Here is an 18,594-nt window from a genome sequence, read left to right on the forward strand (position 1 = left end):
AAAACTGCATCTCATGTTCTGCCTTTTTTCTTTGCCTATTCAGTGACATAAGTCAATTTTCCACCTCTCTCTCCAGGTATAATTACATTAACAAAGCTGAGATTTGTACTGTTTGGCTTTCAGTTGTTTGGCACATTTCAATTTAAAGTTCTGTTATTCTTACTTTGGCATTACATTTTCATATTCTTAATGTCAAAATTCCTTGTACTGCTGTTAAACTGTTTCAGACATCACAGTAAACTGTTGCTATCATCAGGAGATCAAATGGTGAGGCTTTCACATTTCATATTCCTCTCTTTTGGGAGAACGTAGAAGGTAATTGGAAGTTTTTGTTCCGAGGTTATAATTACCTGCATCTTTTTCAGCCAAACTTCCCCCTGCTATCCAACTTCTGATATGCATTTTTCCCCTTTTGGGAGTAGTGAGGAAAAAGGTGAGAAAGAAATCTATTTGTATGCTAATTTACTGTATAACTGAAACCAGTTATATTAAATTTTAAACATGAAGAAATTGTTTCCAATGTGGGGAAAAATAGCTTCTCGTATAGTTACATAATATTCTCAAAGAAGGAAGGAAAATTGTTTGTTTGTCCAAATTGATCTTTAGTAGTCCATTAATGTGGCAGGCTTAAAAGTTTAAGGTTTATTTAAAGAAGTAAAATCTTCCTTGAATTGATCTTGACTGCATCTATAGCTATATGGGCACATTGAACTGTTGGCAAATCAAACTGTTTACCATGGCATTTTTCACAGATCTTTTTCAAGCCAATTTGTGTTCCTGTTGTTCCATTATGTGCAAATACTAATTTGACTTTTGAGCCCAAAAACTTACTATTAATGATAAAATGCTTTCTCTATTTTTTTTTTTTTGGCAAAGCTTACCGATAGGTATTAGTTTTATTATTTTTTTTATTCCATTACTTATTTTTTTTCAAGGTATAAGACATTTTTTTAAAATGGCAACCTCTTCTCACTAATGGAATTGTACCACTAATACCAATTGTAGTGGTATTAGGGTACACTTTTTTTTGGTACAGTCCAAATGTAATTTTCAGGATGATTTTTGTACATATAATTCAACAGAAAAATTCCTCTTCACGCATGCAATAGCTTTTCTATTGTTACATTTCATTAGAATTCTTCAAACTGACCATTTTATATATCTGTGAACATTGGGACAGAAACTGCAGAGCTGTAAAAATGCAATATAAAATGCAATGTAAAATGAATTACTGTTAAATGAAAGTAGTTACTTTCATGGAGAATTATTTTGGTAACCCAAGTTTGGAATGAGAGCAAGAATAACATATCATTTGTAAGATTCAAGGAAGGAAGCTACATTATTGATGTTATTTTGACAGTATAAGGTTTTATGAGTTTCTTGCAGTAAAGAGAAAAGTAAAAATAATTGTCAAAATGTCAACTTAACATATATTATTATGGTTCTAAACTGGTCATGACACTGGTTTTCAAACCAATTTCTTGAATTAAAGTTCTATCTGTAAATGTCATCTGATCTTGTTATTCTTTAATTTCTTCATTTGAGAAATTTAAATAGAGTTATTCACCACACATTGAAGAAGAAAGGAGAAAGAAAAATGACAGCAGACACTGGGACAATTCACCAGTCATAACTGAATCATAGACGTCCCACTATGAATAAGCTTTTTTTTCACTTTCTGATTCTTCATATTACACTTGGTTTATTTGTCATTGATAAAATGGCATTCATGAGGACTGTACAGTATTAAAGACTACAACATATTTTTGGTTTTCTAAAGTTGACTTGGCCATAACATCTCAGTTGAATCAGTATGAGAGTTCTGGTTAATTTGCATCCATAATATACCATAGGACCATGACAAGGAAAACCTCATTTGCTGAGTCTTTGGCATTATCATTTATACCTCCTTCTTATCACCATTTATAAGAATGCATAAACTAACCATAAAATCTTTTTAAAAGCAAATTTAGAAATAATTCAAACTATATCATCATCATCATCATCATCATCATCATCATCATCATCATCAGGTTTTTGTTAACAAACTACTTTTAAATACTCAGAAATAAAACTATAGTCAAAGGACTACTGTATATGCAGATTACATGAAGTGGCTTTTATTTAATCATCTAAACTAGCTGATAGCCTTAGCTAAATGGATAGAAATTATTTGTTAGATATATTTGCAGGGTTTCTCTCCCACTAGATAATCCAGAAAAATCAGGTGAAGGTCCTTACTTGAGTTCAGAATTAGAGTCTATAGTCTTGATCTGAACAGGTCTTCAGAAACATATCCCTGAAAAAGAGAAAACTTTTTTTAGTTTCTTTTCACGTCTTATTTTGTTACCAGTGGAAGAAAAGTACTAATTATTTTGTAGTTAGTATATACTCCTGTCCTTTTTTTTTTTTTATTGGAAGAAAAGCTAGTTGGTTTTTGATTGGATTTTCAGTTCAGACCAATGTTCTTTTTTCTAAAAACAACCTACCTTGTAATGACACATTCTGCCTGAGTAACTAAAACACAGTGTTGAAATTAAAGTAGAAAATTAAAATGTCATTTTATGTGTTTGTCCTATTAATTATAGAAATTATAGGGTACAATTGATATTTCAGGCTCTGTATTTCTTAAATAGATCAAAATCTGGATTTTGTGTCTACTTGAAGTATGAATGTTCTTTTATATTAAATGTGAAAGAAAAAATACTTGAAAAATAAAAGTAGAAACGGAATATAGCAGTCTGAAAATATTGGCAGATACCTTGTTTATTGTTACTGTTTGCATAAGGATATGAGATGCCATTTTCTTAGAAGGCAATTGAAGTTTTGTTGTATTTAAGATGAACAATACGTTCACTCATGCTCTCGTTACTTCCCGCTTGGACTACTGCAATGCTCTCTACATGGGGCTCCCCTTGAGGAGCACTCGGAGGCTCCAGCTGGTCCAGAATGCGGCCGCGCAGGTGGTTATGGGAGCGACGTGGCGCTCTCATGTGACCCCCCCTCCTGCGTGAGCTGCACTGGCTCCCGGTGGTCTTCCGGGTGCGCTTCAAGGTTTTGGTTACCACCTTTAGAGCGCTCCATGGCATCGGACCGGGGTATCTACGAGACCGCCTTCTGCTACCAATAGCCTCTCACCGACCAGTACGCTCCCATAGAGAAGGGCTCCTCAGGGTGCCGTCGGCCAAACAGTGTCGACTGGCGGCCCCCAGGGGGAGAGCCTTCTCTGTGGGGGCACCTACCATCTGGAATGAGCTCCCCCCAGAGATACGGAAGATCCCGGACCTGCGCACGTTTCGCCGTGCTCTCAAAACTTTTCTATTTCAGCAAGCTGGCCTTGCCTAACTCCCATCTTTTAAATTTTTAAATTTAAATTTTTTAATTCATGATTTTATAAATTGGGTGTTTTAATCTGTGTTTCGGCCGAAATATTTAATAATTTTAAGGGATTTTTTAATATTTGTACTATCTGTATTTTATCTTGGCTGTTCACCGCCCTGAGTCCTTCGGGAGTAGGGCGGTATAGAAATTTGATTAATAAATAAATAAATAAATAAATAAAATAATATTTTATTTTTTAAAATACAAATTTGTATATTTATATATTTAGATTTTACATTTTTAATTCAAGGATGATACAAGCAAATAAAAAAATAGGAAATGTTTTAAATCAGCAGTATCGAGTATTGTTTTCTTAATTACTATTATATTTACATAACTTCAACAGATATATAATTCAGTATGGGACTTTCATCTGATATTTAAAATGGCCAACATTTTAACAGTTGAACTTTTACTAATTTACAATATAAATTATGCAATATATTAATATTAATGTAATATATGTTACATATATATTACAATGTTCACTAGACCATTAAGTAGGAAATTATTTGAAAGATCATTACTTAAGCCATGGAAAACTGTTATTAAAAAGACCTTGGATACAATGGAGCAGAAACCAAATCTGATGGATATATTTCCTAAAAGGAATAGGGATAAGAGAAAATTGCCTAACACACTCAGCCTGTAGCATATTTCTCAGTCACCAAGGTTTATCCTATAGAAAAGGATAGTCCAGAATAACCACTCCATGGAGAATTATCCCTTGGCAGATACATGAGGTTTAGGATGGAAGGAAAGTGTTACTTTTATTTCTTATTCCTTTTTAATGGATCAAATTCAGTCCATGCATATCACTTAGTTTGGGGTCCCAAAATTTGTGATATTGATTCTATGTTTGTTTTAGTTTTAAATGTTTCTTTTATTCCACAATGTTAATGTAATGAATGGAAAAAGCCTGATGCATTAATCTGTGTCAGAAATTACTACCCACCAAATTCAAGATACACCTTCCAGGACTGTAGCATAAAACAAAGAGGGTTGTAATTGCAGTGATTTACAAGTGTCAAGTATAAAAGAGAGTATTGGGAGGTTGGAGTTGAAAAGTATCTCAAAAATATGCAACACATCCTTCAGTAAGACACTAGTATAAATAATTGTAATATGATCTAAAGAAGACCAGAGCTAATAACAGATGAAAGCTACTAGGAGCCAAATAAAAAATTCAAACAAAAAAATTCAGATAATCTCTGAAAATTGAGCTGAGTTGTAACTTTGAAAAAAAAAACAATAATCAGAAAGCCAACCATTCCTGTTATCTTTAATATTATTTGGTAAGATGTTTACAAATAGTAAATATCTGAGTTCAAGCTTTACTAAACACATAAGTTTGTTATTTTATTCAATACATAAAAATCCTAATTTCATTTGACACTTTGAAGTTAAATAATAAAAGCAAGTTATTTGTTTCTCAATTCTGCATCATTTGTTGAGCTATTTTATCCATGTTGTGGAACATGGAACTTAGAAAACATAGACTATTGCATGTTGCATGTTCTACAACATGGGTATATTTTTTCAAAATATTATGTTGTGTTACTCATATATAAAAATTCCAGACCAGGGAAAGATTGTGAAAATAATGCATATCATCTGGAGAAATTGTATAAATCCTTATGCAATATCCTGTGCAAACCAAAATACTACTATTTCTTATGGAAACCTGGAAAAAGGCCCAGTTGGCTTTCCACTTACAGAAGAGATTTCTGAATACAACCCTCAATAGTAAGCCAAAATAAATCCATTATTCAAAATATATTTAAAAACTGTTATGCCAAAAAATGTATTGCCAAAGTAACAAACAGATAAAACACAGAATATTTCAAACCAGCCTAATTTATCACAGCCATGAGTAAGAATGCATAATATTCTAGTAGAAGGATGTTATGATGAAATCAAACAGAATCTGTTTTAAGACTGACTAGCAGGAGACACATGCAAGAAATAATTATTTTAATTGTGACAGCCAACATATTGAATTTTGCTGGATTTCCTTCTACCCAGCTATCTTGTTTTCCAAGGCAATGAATCAGAACAAATTGCACTTCAATCATGTTTTGAATATGCCATCTTATTTTCCTTAAAAAAATGATAGTATCTGTTCCTGTAAGAAGTATTGAAGATTAGCTGCCAACTCTATAGGGCCAGGAAAGACTAGACAAAGGCCACATGCAAAGATTGCTTCCTGAGTTCCACCTATTTTAGGATTGTCTCTCAAGAATCACTAATATTTTGAGGGTACCTTCAGTTGTGTAAGGGTAGGCATTTGCTACTTTTGCTCATGAGCTGTGATAAAGTTGTCCTTTCTTCTGATTGTCCATTCCTTTCTTCTGTTTCATACGATTTTTTAATTTTGTTTATAGATTTATTAACAATATTAGATCATTTGCCTGTATCATAGCATTAATAAACAAGGGTGATTTTTGTTTGAAAATTATGAATACGGATCAACATGTCAGCACGTTAATATTTTGATAGCCTACTAGAATTTGCAATTATTGGCTGGTTTCTCCAGACAGAAACAAGAAACATTCTCTAGATTTGCCCTCTAGAGAATGGTCCTAGATTTTGTTTTTAATTCAAACCATGTCCTAAACCATTTTGATAATAAAAAACTTGCTCTAATGTAAATATACATAAAGTTCATTTCTAATTTGGATAAATTAGAACTTACCCATATGTTATGCAAATATATTTTAATATGTTATATATTTAAAAAACAAACAAATATTCTATTGAAATTAAGTCTCCTAATGTCAGTAAGTATAGGTATTTCGGGTACTCAAAAAAAGGAAGAGGACAAATGTGTAGAAAATGAGTATAGTGACCTATTTGTAGACATGGAACATTGACAAATGTTGAACAGCAGCATATATTTGACCTTCAAAGAGGTCAATAGAGAACAGTTTGAAAATAACTATAAATAGCTGGATGAATGTGATAGATTGAATCTTATTGGAACATATTATAGATTTTATAGTTAACATTTTAAAAATGTTCTTGCTTTTTTTCTCAGAAATGTACTTTTGGTGTCATGCCAGGGCACTAATGCTTTCTGAAATAATAAAATAAGCATATATTTGAACATTTAATTTATTCTCTTGTACTAGTCACAAACAAGTTGGAAAACAATGAGAAAATATTAAGAGTGATTCAGCTCCCTTGTATATTGAAATGAGTAAGAAAGTGATGATTAAAAGAGGTTAATTTCTTGGGCTGTAAAGAAGACGGGAACTTTCAGACTCGCAAGATTGATTTCAGTCTTATAGGTAGACCAGGTGGGAAAGATGAGCTTGTTGAACTGTATTGTAATATTACATTAGCAGAATGTTACTACAAGTACTTGTCTCCCCCTTTATAGCCCAAGAAATTAGGGAGAATCTCTTCTGAGCTTGTTGCCGCAGTCACATTTCTACTGCAGGCTAAGCTGGCTTTTATCCGATCATTACTTTGGCGATGCCTGTGTACCCTATATCCCAAAGTCATTCTCACATACCATTATAGTACATTTAAATTATAAATGAAGGTGTTACTGAGGAAAGCAATAAAAATAGTTTTCATGTTTCTTGTCCAGTATAGGCCTATTAATATATTCTGTTCTGCCAAACCATTAGGAGTAGTCATCATGTTGTCCTTCAAGGTATACAAAGAAGTTATTTGAAATAGAGGAGGAAAAAAAACCTTTACTAAACAGACTGTGTTAAATATCTTAAAAATATTATGTACAAGAGTGCCATCATTTTAGAATTAGATATATATATCAAATAATGCAACACAGCCATTAATGTCTAAACTGCTGGCATCCTAGCTGATAATGTCCAAATGGGGCCCAAAGTTTCAATATTATGCGTGGCCACCATTTTTTTACAGCACTGCCTTAACCCTCTTGGGCATAGAGTTCACCAGAGCTTCACAGGTTGCCACTGGAGTCCTCTTCCACTCCTCCATGACGATGTCACGGAGCTGGTGGATGTTAGAGACTTTGTGCACCTCCACTTTCCATTTTAGGATGCCCCACAGATTCTCAATAGGGTTTAGGTCTGCTTGTTTTGCCAGTCCATCACCTTTACCTTCAGCTTCTTTAGCAAGGCAGTGGTCGTTTTCGAGGTGTTTTTGGATCATTATCATGTTGGAATACTGCCCTGCACCCCAGTCTCTGAAGGAGGGATCATGCTCTGCTTCAGTATGTCACAGTACATGTTGGCATTCATTGTAGCTCCCCAGTGCCAGCAGCACTCATGCAACCCCAGACCATGACATTCCCACTACCATGCTTGACTGTAGGCAAGACACACTTGTCTTTGTACTCCTCACCTGGTTGCTGCCACACACGCTTGACACCATCTGAACCAAATAAGTTTATCTTGGTCTCATCGGACCACAGGACATGATTCCAGGAATCCATGTCCTAAGTCTGCTTGTCTGCAGCAAACCATTTGCGGGTTTTCTTGTGCATCATCTTTAGAAGAAGCTTCCTTCTGGGACAACAGCCCTACGGACTAATTTGATGCAGCGTGCAGCGTATGAGCACTGACAGACTGACCCCACCCCCACCCCTTCAACTTCTGCAGCAATGCTGGCAGTACTCACACGTCTATTTCCCAAAGCCAACCTCTGGATATGACGCTGAGCATGGGCACTCAACTTCTTTGGTTGACCATGGTGAGGCCTGTTCTGAGTGGAACCTGTCCTGTTAAACCACTGAATGGTCTTGGCCACCGTGCTGCATCTCAGTTTCAGAGTCTTGGCAATCTTCTTATAGCCTAGGCCATCTTTATGTAGAGCAACAATTCATTTTTTCAGATCTTCAGAGAGTTCATTGCCATGAGGTGCCATGTTGAACTTCCAGTGACCAGTATGAGAGAGTGAGAGCGATAACACCAAATTTAACACACCTGCTCCCCCTTCACACCTGAGCCCTTGTAAAACTAAAGCATCACATGACACCAGAGAGGGAAAACAACTACTTGGGCCCCATTTGGACATTTTATCACTTAGGGGTGTACTTAACTTTTGTTGCCAGCAGTTTGGACATTAATGGCTGTAAGTTGTGTTATTTTGAGGGAACAACACATTTACACTGTTTTACAAGCTGTATATTCACTATTTTACATTGTAGCCATGTGTCATTCCTTCAGTGTTGTCACATGAAAACATATATGTAAATATTTACAAAATGTGAGGGGGTGTACTCCTGTCTCTATCTATCTATCTATCTATCTATCTATCTATCTATCTATCTATCTATCTATCTATCTATCTATCTACCTACCTACCTACCTACCTACCTACCTACCTACCTACCTATCTGCCATATATTTGTAAATGATTACATAATAGTAACGAGACAGTTAACTTGCCCCATTCTCTTATAAATTAAGTCGATTTCTTGCAGAAAGTTTAAAATAAGACCAATGATGGCAGATTATCTATTCCAAAGTTAGACATGAAAAGTGACCTTTCAGAGTTTAATTTGATTTGATTAGCATTATTCCGGCTGCAGGTAACTATTCCCTATGTTTGTCTTATGCCTGTAATTAGATCTGAATACATTCTATTGTCTTTAATAAACATAATTAATTTGATTAACAAAAATGCAACATAATCAATGATAGAGGAACACAGACAGTAGCGATTAACACATTTGTTCCATGTAGTTCCATTAGCTTTTTCTAGCTTGCTAAGCATAAAACTACAAACCAAATGGAAACTAATATCAAGCAAGTAAAACTTACCCAAACATGTCAACAAATTGTATTCCATATCCTTTATACATGCTGAGGATTATTGTAGGATTAAAATGGGTTGATGAGGGAATTACATATTCTAACTTAAATTCATTGGTATAAAGGCATAGAAATACATTATTGGATATGCTGAGAAAAAAATAAAAGATAGTTTCAGTTATGTTTCTTCTTGTTTTATTGGCTGTATGAATGTTATATTTAAAATATTCAATATGCTGTATTGTTTTTAATGATCAGATGTTTAGTCTTTGTTTTGTCTTTTTTCCTGGCAGTTGTGACTCTGAAAATAGATATCTTGGTAATCCACTCAGGGGAACATGTTACTGTAAGTATTTGTATATTTCATTTTCCTCTGATCTTCCTTTCAAATAATATACACACTAAAAATTATTTTAGACCAGTATTGATAGGTTATTATTATCAAATAAACTATTGATTAGAAACTATTGATCAGTGGTAAATTTATGGCAGATACTTTTTCTTTCTTTCTTCTGTTCAATCATGCCCAGAGAAGTTCCTACAGTTTTTTCCACAAAGTTTTTCAGAACTAGTTTGCCATTGTCTCCCTCCTAGGGCTAAAAGAAACACCCAGCTGTCCCTAAGGCAGGCCTGAAACTCATGGTCTTCACATTTTTATCCTGATGCCTTAGCAACAATAATACACTGTCCCTGGATATAGGATAGATGTTAAATAGTAACCTTGACATTATCACAAGGTTTGCTGAACTCCTTGGCAAGGAGATATTTGCATAGGAAAAACAAAATACTTATCATTATTATTTATTTCAAGTTAAATTATTAAAATTTAATATGCAAAAATGTATCATTGATTTGAAACATAAATCACTATACTTTCTAATAGGAGGATGGTAACTTGCTTCTGGATATTGAAAGAATGGTTGCTGTGCTTTAAAATGTAATTATAGATAATTACAATATGCCAATCATTTTAATTACATTCAAGATTCAATACAAGAGTCAAAAAATAAAAAAAGAACATGTAATGAATTTATAGTATTTGGGGTTAAATAAATCTGATAATAATTTTTTAACAATACATGTATAGACTGTTTCAAGAATGTTTGTGAGATTTAGTGGTACCATCCAAATGTATCTGTAGATATTCTTGTTATCAACACTTTTTTGAGCTCGGAAAAATAAATACAGCCAAATGTAAACGGTGAATAAGATGTGACACTTATGAACTGAACAACTTAAAGAAAAATCTTATTGTAATTCCCTAATAGTCCTGCTTCATAAATCTTCTTTGAGAAAAATTGTACCATACCTAGGTACCCTTCACTTTTAAATAGCTGAAGCTATTTGTCTTCTATCAGTAATTTAGAAATTTGTGGGCTTAGATTTATATCATCTTGTACTACTTACATCAATTGTAAATCTACACTATGAATATTTTTTTTTCAAATTCATTTGCATTCTGTGTTGATGCTTCATTAGATAGATATAGGATTTCTCATGTTAAAAATTCAAGTAAGGGAGAGACCCATGGAAAGCAGCACAAATTATCTAGTTGTTGCAGCATCAAAGACAGGTTACCATATTTTGAGTTTTGTAGTTTATAAAAAAACAAATGAAAGAACTTTTAAAGATAAATATTGCTATAAAATGCTACATTTTATAAAATTGTTATGTGGAAATTAGTCTGTCTGATGTGACACTAGAATTTGTTGCTATCCAATTTAAAATATATAACAATAATTAAAAATCCCAGAACTAATTCATAGAGCAAGTATGTTGAATTTGTTACTTCATTTCACTTTATGGATTCTCCAAAATATTTTTGGCCATAGTAAAAGGAGGATACTAGGCAATGTTTTTGTTTTGTTTTGATGCAGCAGTTTAATGTTGCATTTTGTAAGATAGCTGACCATTAAGAATAAGTTATGTAAAGAAAGGATTTTATATAGGCTCATAGATGGGTAGGTAGGTAGACATACTACCTACATGGTATGGGTAGATGGGTACGTAGGTAGACATACTACCTACATGGTATGGGTAGACATGGGTACATAGGTTGATAACTAGTGCAATAATGTATATTTCATTTGTTATGAATTTACCACATTAGTGTATTATATACAGTCAGTGCCCAGTTGATGAACATGTGAGGATTACTCTCAATCTATGCACCATATTTGATATTTCAATAATTTTTGTTAGTGATACTTAAACTTATCTTTCCGCCCCATATTTTCCCGATTTCATTTTGTCATTTATATTGTGAATGAAATGGTTTTTATCCAAAATAATAGTAAAACAGAAAGAGACAGGGACAAAGAGAGACAGAGTCAGAGACAACTTGAGTACTAGGCTAGAAAACAGGAAAGTGTGAGTTCTAGTCCCACCTTAGGCATCAAAGCCAGTTGGGTGACTTTGGTCAATCACTCTGTCTCTCACTCCCACAATGTCAGCTCAGGCAACAAGCTGGTTGGTCCATTCCTGTTGCAACCAATGGATAAATACTCAGTTTATTATTTTTTTAAAAAAAGTGGTCCCTGAACTCGGAGAAAAGGCTAGGAAGAAAGAGAAATAGATGTTACAGATACATACTGTCATTTATTAAAAGAGAATGCATTTTCTGGCACTAATGAATATATTTACATGAAGTAAAAGTAGATACTGCCTTTATTTTTTATATGAAGGTTGCTACTTATATAACATCAAATGTACATATCTAGATTTATTAGATGAAGAGCTTTATTGAAACTTTTAAAATTATAGTCCTACATACATTTTCATAAAAGCAAATTGTGTTTTTCATTGAAGAGTTTCTCTTCATTTATACATGGCTTGCTTCTGTATGCATTCAACTATTCATGTTCTCTGAAAAAGCTATCAGAATATGTTATGCCAGAGATCCATCCTTGCCAGTAGTATTGAGTCTGACAACAGAAATTTATAATCGTATAAAGCAATTATAACTTTATGATAGGCTCTTGGATATGTAGCAGAGGCTGTTGGAATTTTGTTATCCTCTCCATCTGTTTCTTCTATTCTGTCTACTTGGAGATTCAAAACTTATTTTTACAAAAGGTCATTCAACTTTGAATTTTATAATGTTACAAAAATTGTAAGCAATTGTAACTTATGAAAATACGTTTAGACAATTGATCAACTTTTATATTTTTAATAAAGATTTAACACATTTAATAATTTTCAAAGTGCCATTTAGGCACTTGGAAATTCAAAAAACTCTTAAACTATTGATAATTGCTTCATATTGAAATCCATATCAGCATTTCAAGATGTATGGAAGTACAACATTTCAGCCATTTAAATCATGCTATACATTATATGAGATGGAAAATTGTTTCATGATTTCCCATATGTCTGAACATCTAAAACATCAAGAAAGCAAACACATAGAATTGTTTTTTATTTTGCGAAACATAGGCGGGAATGGAAGAGCAGAATCCTTTGATTTTGGCTGAAACAGAAATATTTTGGAATACATTTATTGTATTTTTGTCTTAAGTGCTTTAATAAGTGATTTTATAGAACCAAAGTATTTTGGATGGGGAAATGAATGAATGAATTTGATAAATACTGATAATTTATCAAATCTGGATTTGGTTTATAAGTCTGGAAATTGAAACTGCAAAATCCTGAATGGATTTTTCTCATCTGTCATATTTAGCACTGCTTAATTTTTCTAAAAGAAAACAAAATCAGTACAAATAAAACATGTATTTTGTATAGATAATAATTCTTAAATACAAATTCAAAGTAGTCTTCAATTTAGATAATTGATTGAAATATAATTTAATTTTCATAAATAGTATAAATATTGTTACTTCAATATTATTACATGTTTCTGAAAATCTACGTTGGTGGTTTTTAAACTCTGAATTTTGTCTGTTGGAGGTTTTCAAGAAACTTGTGAGTAGGACACATTTAGAAAAAAATTGATTTCACCCACAGTAGGAGCACTATCATGAGCCAGGTGGCTATAAAATGGAGAACATGTATATTGACTGTATTCTAGCTTTGCTGCTAAAATCTAATATGGCATTAGGTACAATGAAATTAGTTTATTCTTAATCAATAGCTTGAAAATTGTAAACTGGAAATTAAATTTTCTTTGAAATTTAATGAAATAAATTAACTGAAATAACTGATTATCAGTTCTATCACAGAGGGCTAGAGTAGGTGTCTTAAAAATAAAATTCAAAACTAATCATGCAATACAAATTATTTAGCATAGTTTCACTATAATTGTTACAGCATTGTTTTGGATAAAGTAATGGAAATAAAGTATATATCACATTCAGTTTATTAAGCAGTTCTCTGGAAAAAGAGGAAAGTAAGCTTAGTAAAAGACTGCTGAAAAGACTAAATTCTATAAAATTTTGGTTCAGCATCCTTTGAGTTTTATGCCTACAGGATGATTTTGTAATGTTTGTATGTTAAATCCATTTTGTTTTAAGTGAACATAAATTTAGTGAGTCATAAAGTTATTTGGCACATGTTCATGTATACAGAATGGACAGAAATAATTTTGTGAGGACACACAAGCTGCAGATGCAATATTTTATCCCAGTGCATTTTCTCCTATTTGTTTTATATGATGGATGTTGATGAATTCTAGATGGTAAAGGAAGCATCCAAATTTATGGAATAGCTTTTCATTTATTAGCAGCCGAAATACATGTGGTTTTAGAATCTATGCTTTTGGATATTAATTACAGAAACAGGTATTTTTGAAGCAATGAAGGCCAGTTGGTTGTATTTGATGCCACCTTTATTGTTTTAACAAACTGCACTTCAACTAAAAGATTTTTTTTAAATTTGATTTATATGCCGCCCTTCTCCGAAGACTCAGGGCGGCTTACAATGTGCTCAGCAATAGCCTTCATCCTTTTGTATATTTATACAAAGTCAGCTTATTGCCCCCACAAACTGGGTCCTCATTTTATTGATAATAATTTTAATAAAATTATATTAGAATGTACAATTGATTATAAATTTCTCTTGAGCATCACAGTCAGAGGTGTTGGTCATAGGATTATTAATAATAATGTTTGAAATTTGTTCCCTTGATTTATTATTATTAATTTGTTGGATACCTATGTGTGTTGAGGTGTGTGTATTACAGTTCATGTATAGTCAGTGACCAAAACAAAATCCTTTTTGATTTGTTTACAAAAGAGATTAAGATGATCATAGCTTCTATAAAAAATACAGGTTAAACATTTTGTCTGTAACTTGGATGCATGCTATCAAATGAATGTCTGGTGATTTTCGAGCAATGTCTGTTATAATTTTCTTCAAATTTATATATTTCACTGTTTCCTTGAATGTCCAGATGTTGGTTTAAGCAATTCTTGATAAGCTATTGGCAATTTTAATTTTTAAAATTATTCCTAATGAAAAGTGCAATCTGATTCACACTTTATATACACTATGCACTTTATAAGCATTTTACACACACTATTCATGGGTGTCTCTTTCTGCCCTGGTTGTCAGCCTTGGAAAAGCTGAGTTACTATGCTCTCTCCCCCATTGCTGTCCCAAAAGTTTGGGTAATGGCTCAGCTTTGATGAGATTATCACTTGATGGGGAGGGGGTGTTTGTATATCGAAGTAATGGTAGCAGAAAGAGTTTGGCCTAGGGATTAATTGAGATTTTGGGGTGCACAGTTTCATTTCAGTAGACTCTGGTATCTATGTCCTGCAATAATAACAAATCCGTACTTCAGGTTGCAGCCAGACACCATGGCTTATGATTTTTCTTTCTTCTGAATCTATTCTTTGATTATTACTCATTGATAGCATTAATAATCCATATGCAAGTATGTAAAAGTCTGGAAATGGATAGCGCAAATACTATAAGTAGAGACTTAGATGCTCTACTATAGGAAGAGACTTTAGATGCTCTATCTTTTCAGTTTTGAACCTTTCACATGTGATCTTGGTGACAATAGTCCATAAATTGTATTTGACTGAATATAAAATAAGCTTGTTCTAAAAGTGAATCACTGTACTGTTGATTTAATATTTTGTATTTGTGTGGGACAAAGTTATATAAAAAGATATTGAATTAGAAGTTTATAGATGCTTTTCATTCTCCACCATTTATGCTGATTTAGCAGAACACAGAAGTAAAGAAGAATGAGTCCTTGTATCAGCAAAAAAAACATGATGCTATATTTCTTTATTTCTGTTCGCTGCTAGACCAAAGATTTGTATGTTTTGCTCAAGGCAGAAGATAAATTTGAAACTAGTGAGCGTCCTTTACATTTTCAGAACTCCAGGTAGGAGTAGGATGACAAGTGGTCAGCTATTATTCTTTGTCTCTGAGTGCACTTACTACTGAGTAATGTATTCATGTGCAGTCTTAATTTTAAGACAGACTTTTAAGTAAATCACTTAAACTAAAAACACCTGATCTAAAGTTTGAGCTTTTCTATTACCTGCCTTCTTTTTGTACTAGTACACTCAAGAATTGTGCAGACCTCAAACGTTTACACAACTTTTGTGTTATTTTTCTTTGTTGCAACTAATGTATTTTTTAATTCTATTTTTATTGTTACTGGTGTTGTTGCCATTGACTAACAAAACATATTTTTCTGTACCTATTTTGAACAGTTAGTATTACATTAAACATTCTATGACAAGCATGTTATACAATAGGCTTGTAATTGAATACTGCAACTTTATTCTGCTCCTTTCAAATGTGAATTTGCAAATAAGCAGTGTCACAATAATATAATATATTTTGTATAAATTAAAATTTGAAATTACTAAAAAAAAGGGTCCTTGGGCACTAGATGGCAGCCTTACAATACTTCAGTACTTAAAACTCAATGTCTTATGAACATTGTTTTAAAATATAAAGGGAGCAACACTAGAATATATTATAAGAAATCAGTTTTAATAAATGACATTGGAATTTCAGTTCAAGAACTAAAACAACAGTAGGTTCTTAATGCAAGACAAGCAATACATACAGTCCAGGTGAACTGAGAGACATGGCCTAGCAATCTGATTATCTGCTACTGCCTTTTCATTGCAAGTTTTCTTCTGGGATTCCATTTGTTTAAACTAAGTATCTCCTATAATTGTAAAGCTGTCATGCTTGACTTAGAATAATGAGTTCCAGCAATTATGTTTGACACTAATTGACTTTGCAGATTGAGGCTATTTTTATTACTGTTAAATGTAGTAGTAATGATCACCACAAACTGTCATTGTACTCTCAATGTTTGGTAATTTAAGAATAAAAGCTGTATAGAAAAAAAACCTCATTCTAATATCTAAGGATAGTTAGTGGAACAAATTGCTTCCCAGATTAGAATCTTATGTATACTGTATAAGAAACAATAGTTTTCAGCAGATGGCTTACTAATAAAATATGGTTTAATGTTATTAGAAAATACATTCTGTTTGTAAATGCAAAACCTAGGATTGTGAAATAACTCTAATGGCACATACTACAGTACTACTACAGTATTGTAGTACTGAAAAGGTACAGCATTTTCCAGTTTTAAAAACCTTTTCATGGATTTTAAACCTTAATCATGTGTGGATGTTTTTAGTTTTGTTTTGTATTTGGTCTTCTAAGTTTTCAGAAAACAGGTATAATATATAGGTACTTCCCTTTCTTATGATAGATGTTCCACAGCATTCTCTTTAATGGGAATAAAGCTGGAGGGTAATAGCAGTGGCAGGGACCATTATGCAAAGGAATGAGGCAGTCGCAAAGTTACCGTTTCTTTCAGGATAAGTGTCAAAATACGGTATTTGTATATTCCAAGAGAAAAATACACCATAAAATAGGAATTATAGAAACAAAGATGTAAAGGATATCTTTATATGTCCTGTTACTTGACAAATATCTGGGAGGAAGCTGACTTAGCAAAATCCATTTGCTATCTTATCTCATTTGAAAATGAATTTATCCTAGTCATTATTTCTTTTTTTAAACTCTGATTTCTCACATGCTGAAAATCTAAATTAGACTTTTAATCCAGATTTTTTTCCCACTTCCTTTAATTGTCACTATATTTTGAATGTATGCAGCAAATATCTACGCCTTCAGGCATAACCCATTTTAGGAATAATATTCTGAAAAGGGTCCTGTTTGGAGTCAAATTACATTAAAGAGCTTTTATAAGGGTTTGTACAAATAAAAATTACAGCTCCCCTTCCCCCCACCTAGTTATTTGGATTGTAGTTACTTGGGAGGACTATTATACTGAACATATTGTTTTGGATTCTGTTAGTAAAATATTGACTATCTTTAAATTTAAGATAATACAATTTAAATTGTATTTTTTTTAAAAAATAATCTAATAACTCTGAAGTTTAATACTCACTCTTTCCAGAAAAATATATTGAAAAGGAGCCAGTCTTTCATTTCAATTTAGAGAAAGGAAAAAAAAATACTTTTATTTTAATGAAAACGCATCATGTAGTGTAGGTCTGTGTGCAGAAAAGATTTTTTAAATTATCTGAAATGGTATCAGATGAAGGGCCAGAGTTGAATTATATTCTATATTGTCTATATTGTCTTCTAATTTTATTTTTTAAAGTTAATTGCTATAACAGTTAATGGCTACACGTTTAGTAAATTAATCCTTAATCAAGGAAAGCAACTGGGAACAATCCACATATTTGAATTATGACTCCCACAGTTATTTCCCTTGAGTATCCTTGATGTTATACTAATATAAGAATTATTTGATCTTATACCTGCGATAAAACAGTTGTGAAATGAAAACAATGGAAATGAAAAAAATTACCTTGAAAATTATATAATGATTTTTTTTTTTGAAAAATACTGAATTGAAAAATAAATACCAGAACTAATAATTGCATGGATTCTGTAATAATAGAACATTCTATGACAGTGAGCCTTATAACTGAAAACAATTTATTTTTTTGGGAAGGTAAATTGCTGGAAGAATAATTCTCTGAAAAAGTAATTTTGTTTGATTTAGATTTGGGCAATAACAATAAATATAGCTTTAAGTAAAAAAAATCCAAACTCAAATAAAACTTGATAAAAAACCTGCTTCAAAGAACACACATAAATATTGTGGTTACTCTGCGAGTGAGAAATTACTGCAAGATTGTAAATATCTTAATTAGTATTAGCCATAATTAGTACTGCACGGTTTGTGTGTGTTATTTTGTTTCACTTAATGCTTGTTTGTTCACTCTAGGTTGCTTTATGCAAAGAATAGATCTTATTGAACAATGAGCAAAAACTGTGTAAAACTGTTATGTGATTTCATCCTTTTACAATATTCCTTTTGATCCTTTAGACCAGTGATGGTGAACCTTTTAGAGACCGAATGCTCAAACTGCAACCCAAAACCCACTTATTTATCGCAAAGTACCAACACGGTTATTTAACCTGAATAATGAGGTTTTACTACCTAAAATAATGATAAACAACTCAGAGTTCAGCTAATTGTTCT

General features: G+C 32.5%; 1 protein-coding gene across 2 annotated transcripts in view; it reads left to right on the plus strand.

Moving 5' to 3' along the window:
* The window catches only part of ATRNL1 (attractin like 1), a 489,687-nt gene that overhangs the window by 141,343 nt on the left and 329,750 nt on the right, over positions 1-18,594 (plus strand). For both annotated transcript variants that reach the window (XM_034440210.3, XM_087872929.1), the window contains exon 21: positions 9,422-9,474. In XM_034440210.3, the coding sequence (XP_034296101.2) occupies positions 9,422-9,474 (53 nt within the window). The remainder of the gene's footprint in view (positions 1-9,421; positions 9,475-18,594) is intronic.

Source organism: Pantherophis guttatus, chromosome 6 (genome assembly GCF_059756535.1).
Source record: "Pantherophis guttatus breed Tessera chromosome 6, ASM5975653v1, whole genome shotgun sequence".
Classification (NCBI taxonomy): domain Eukaryota; kingdom Metazoa; phylum Chordata; class Lepidosauria; order Squamata; family Colubridae; genus Pantherophis; species Pantherophis guttatus.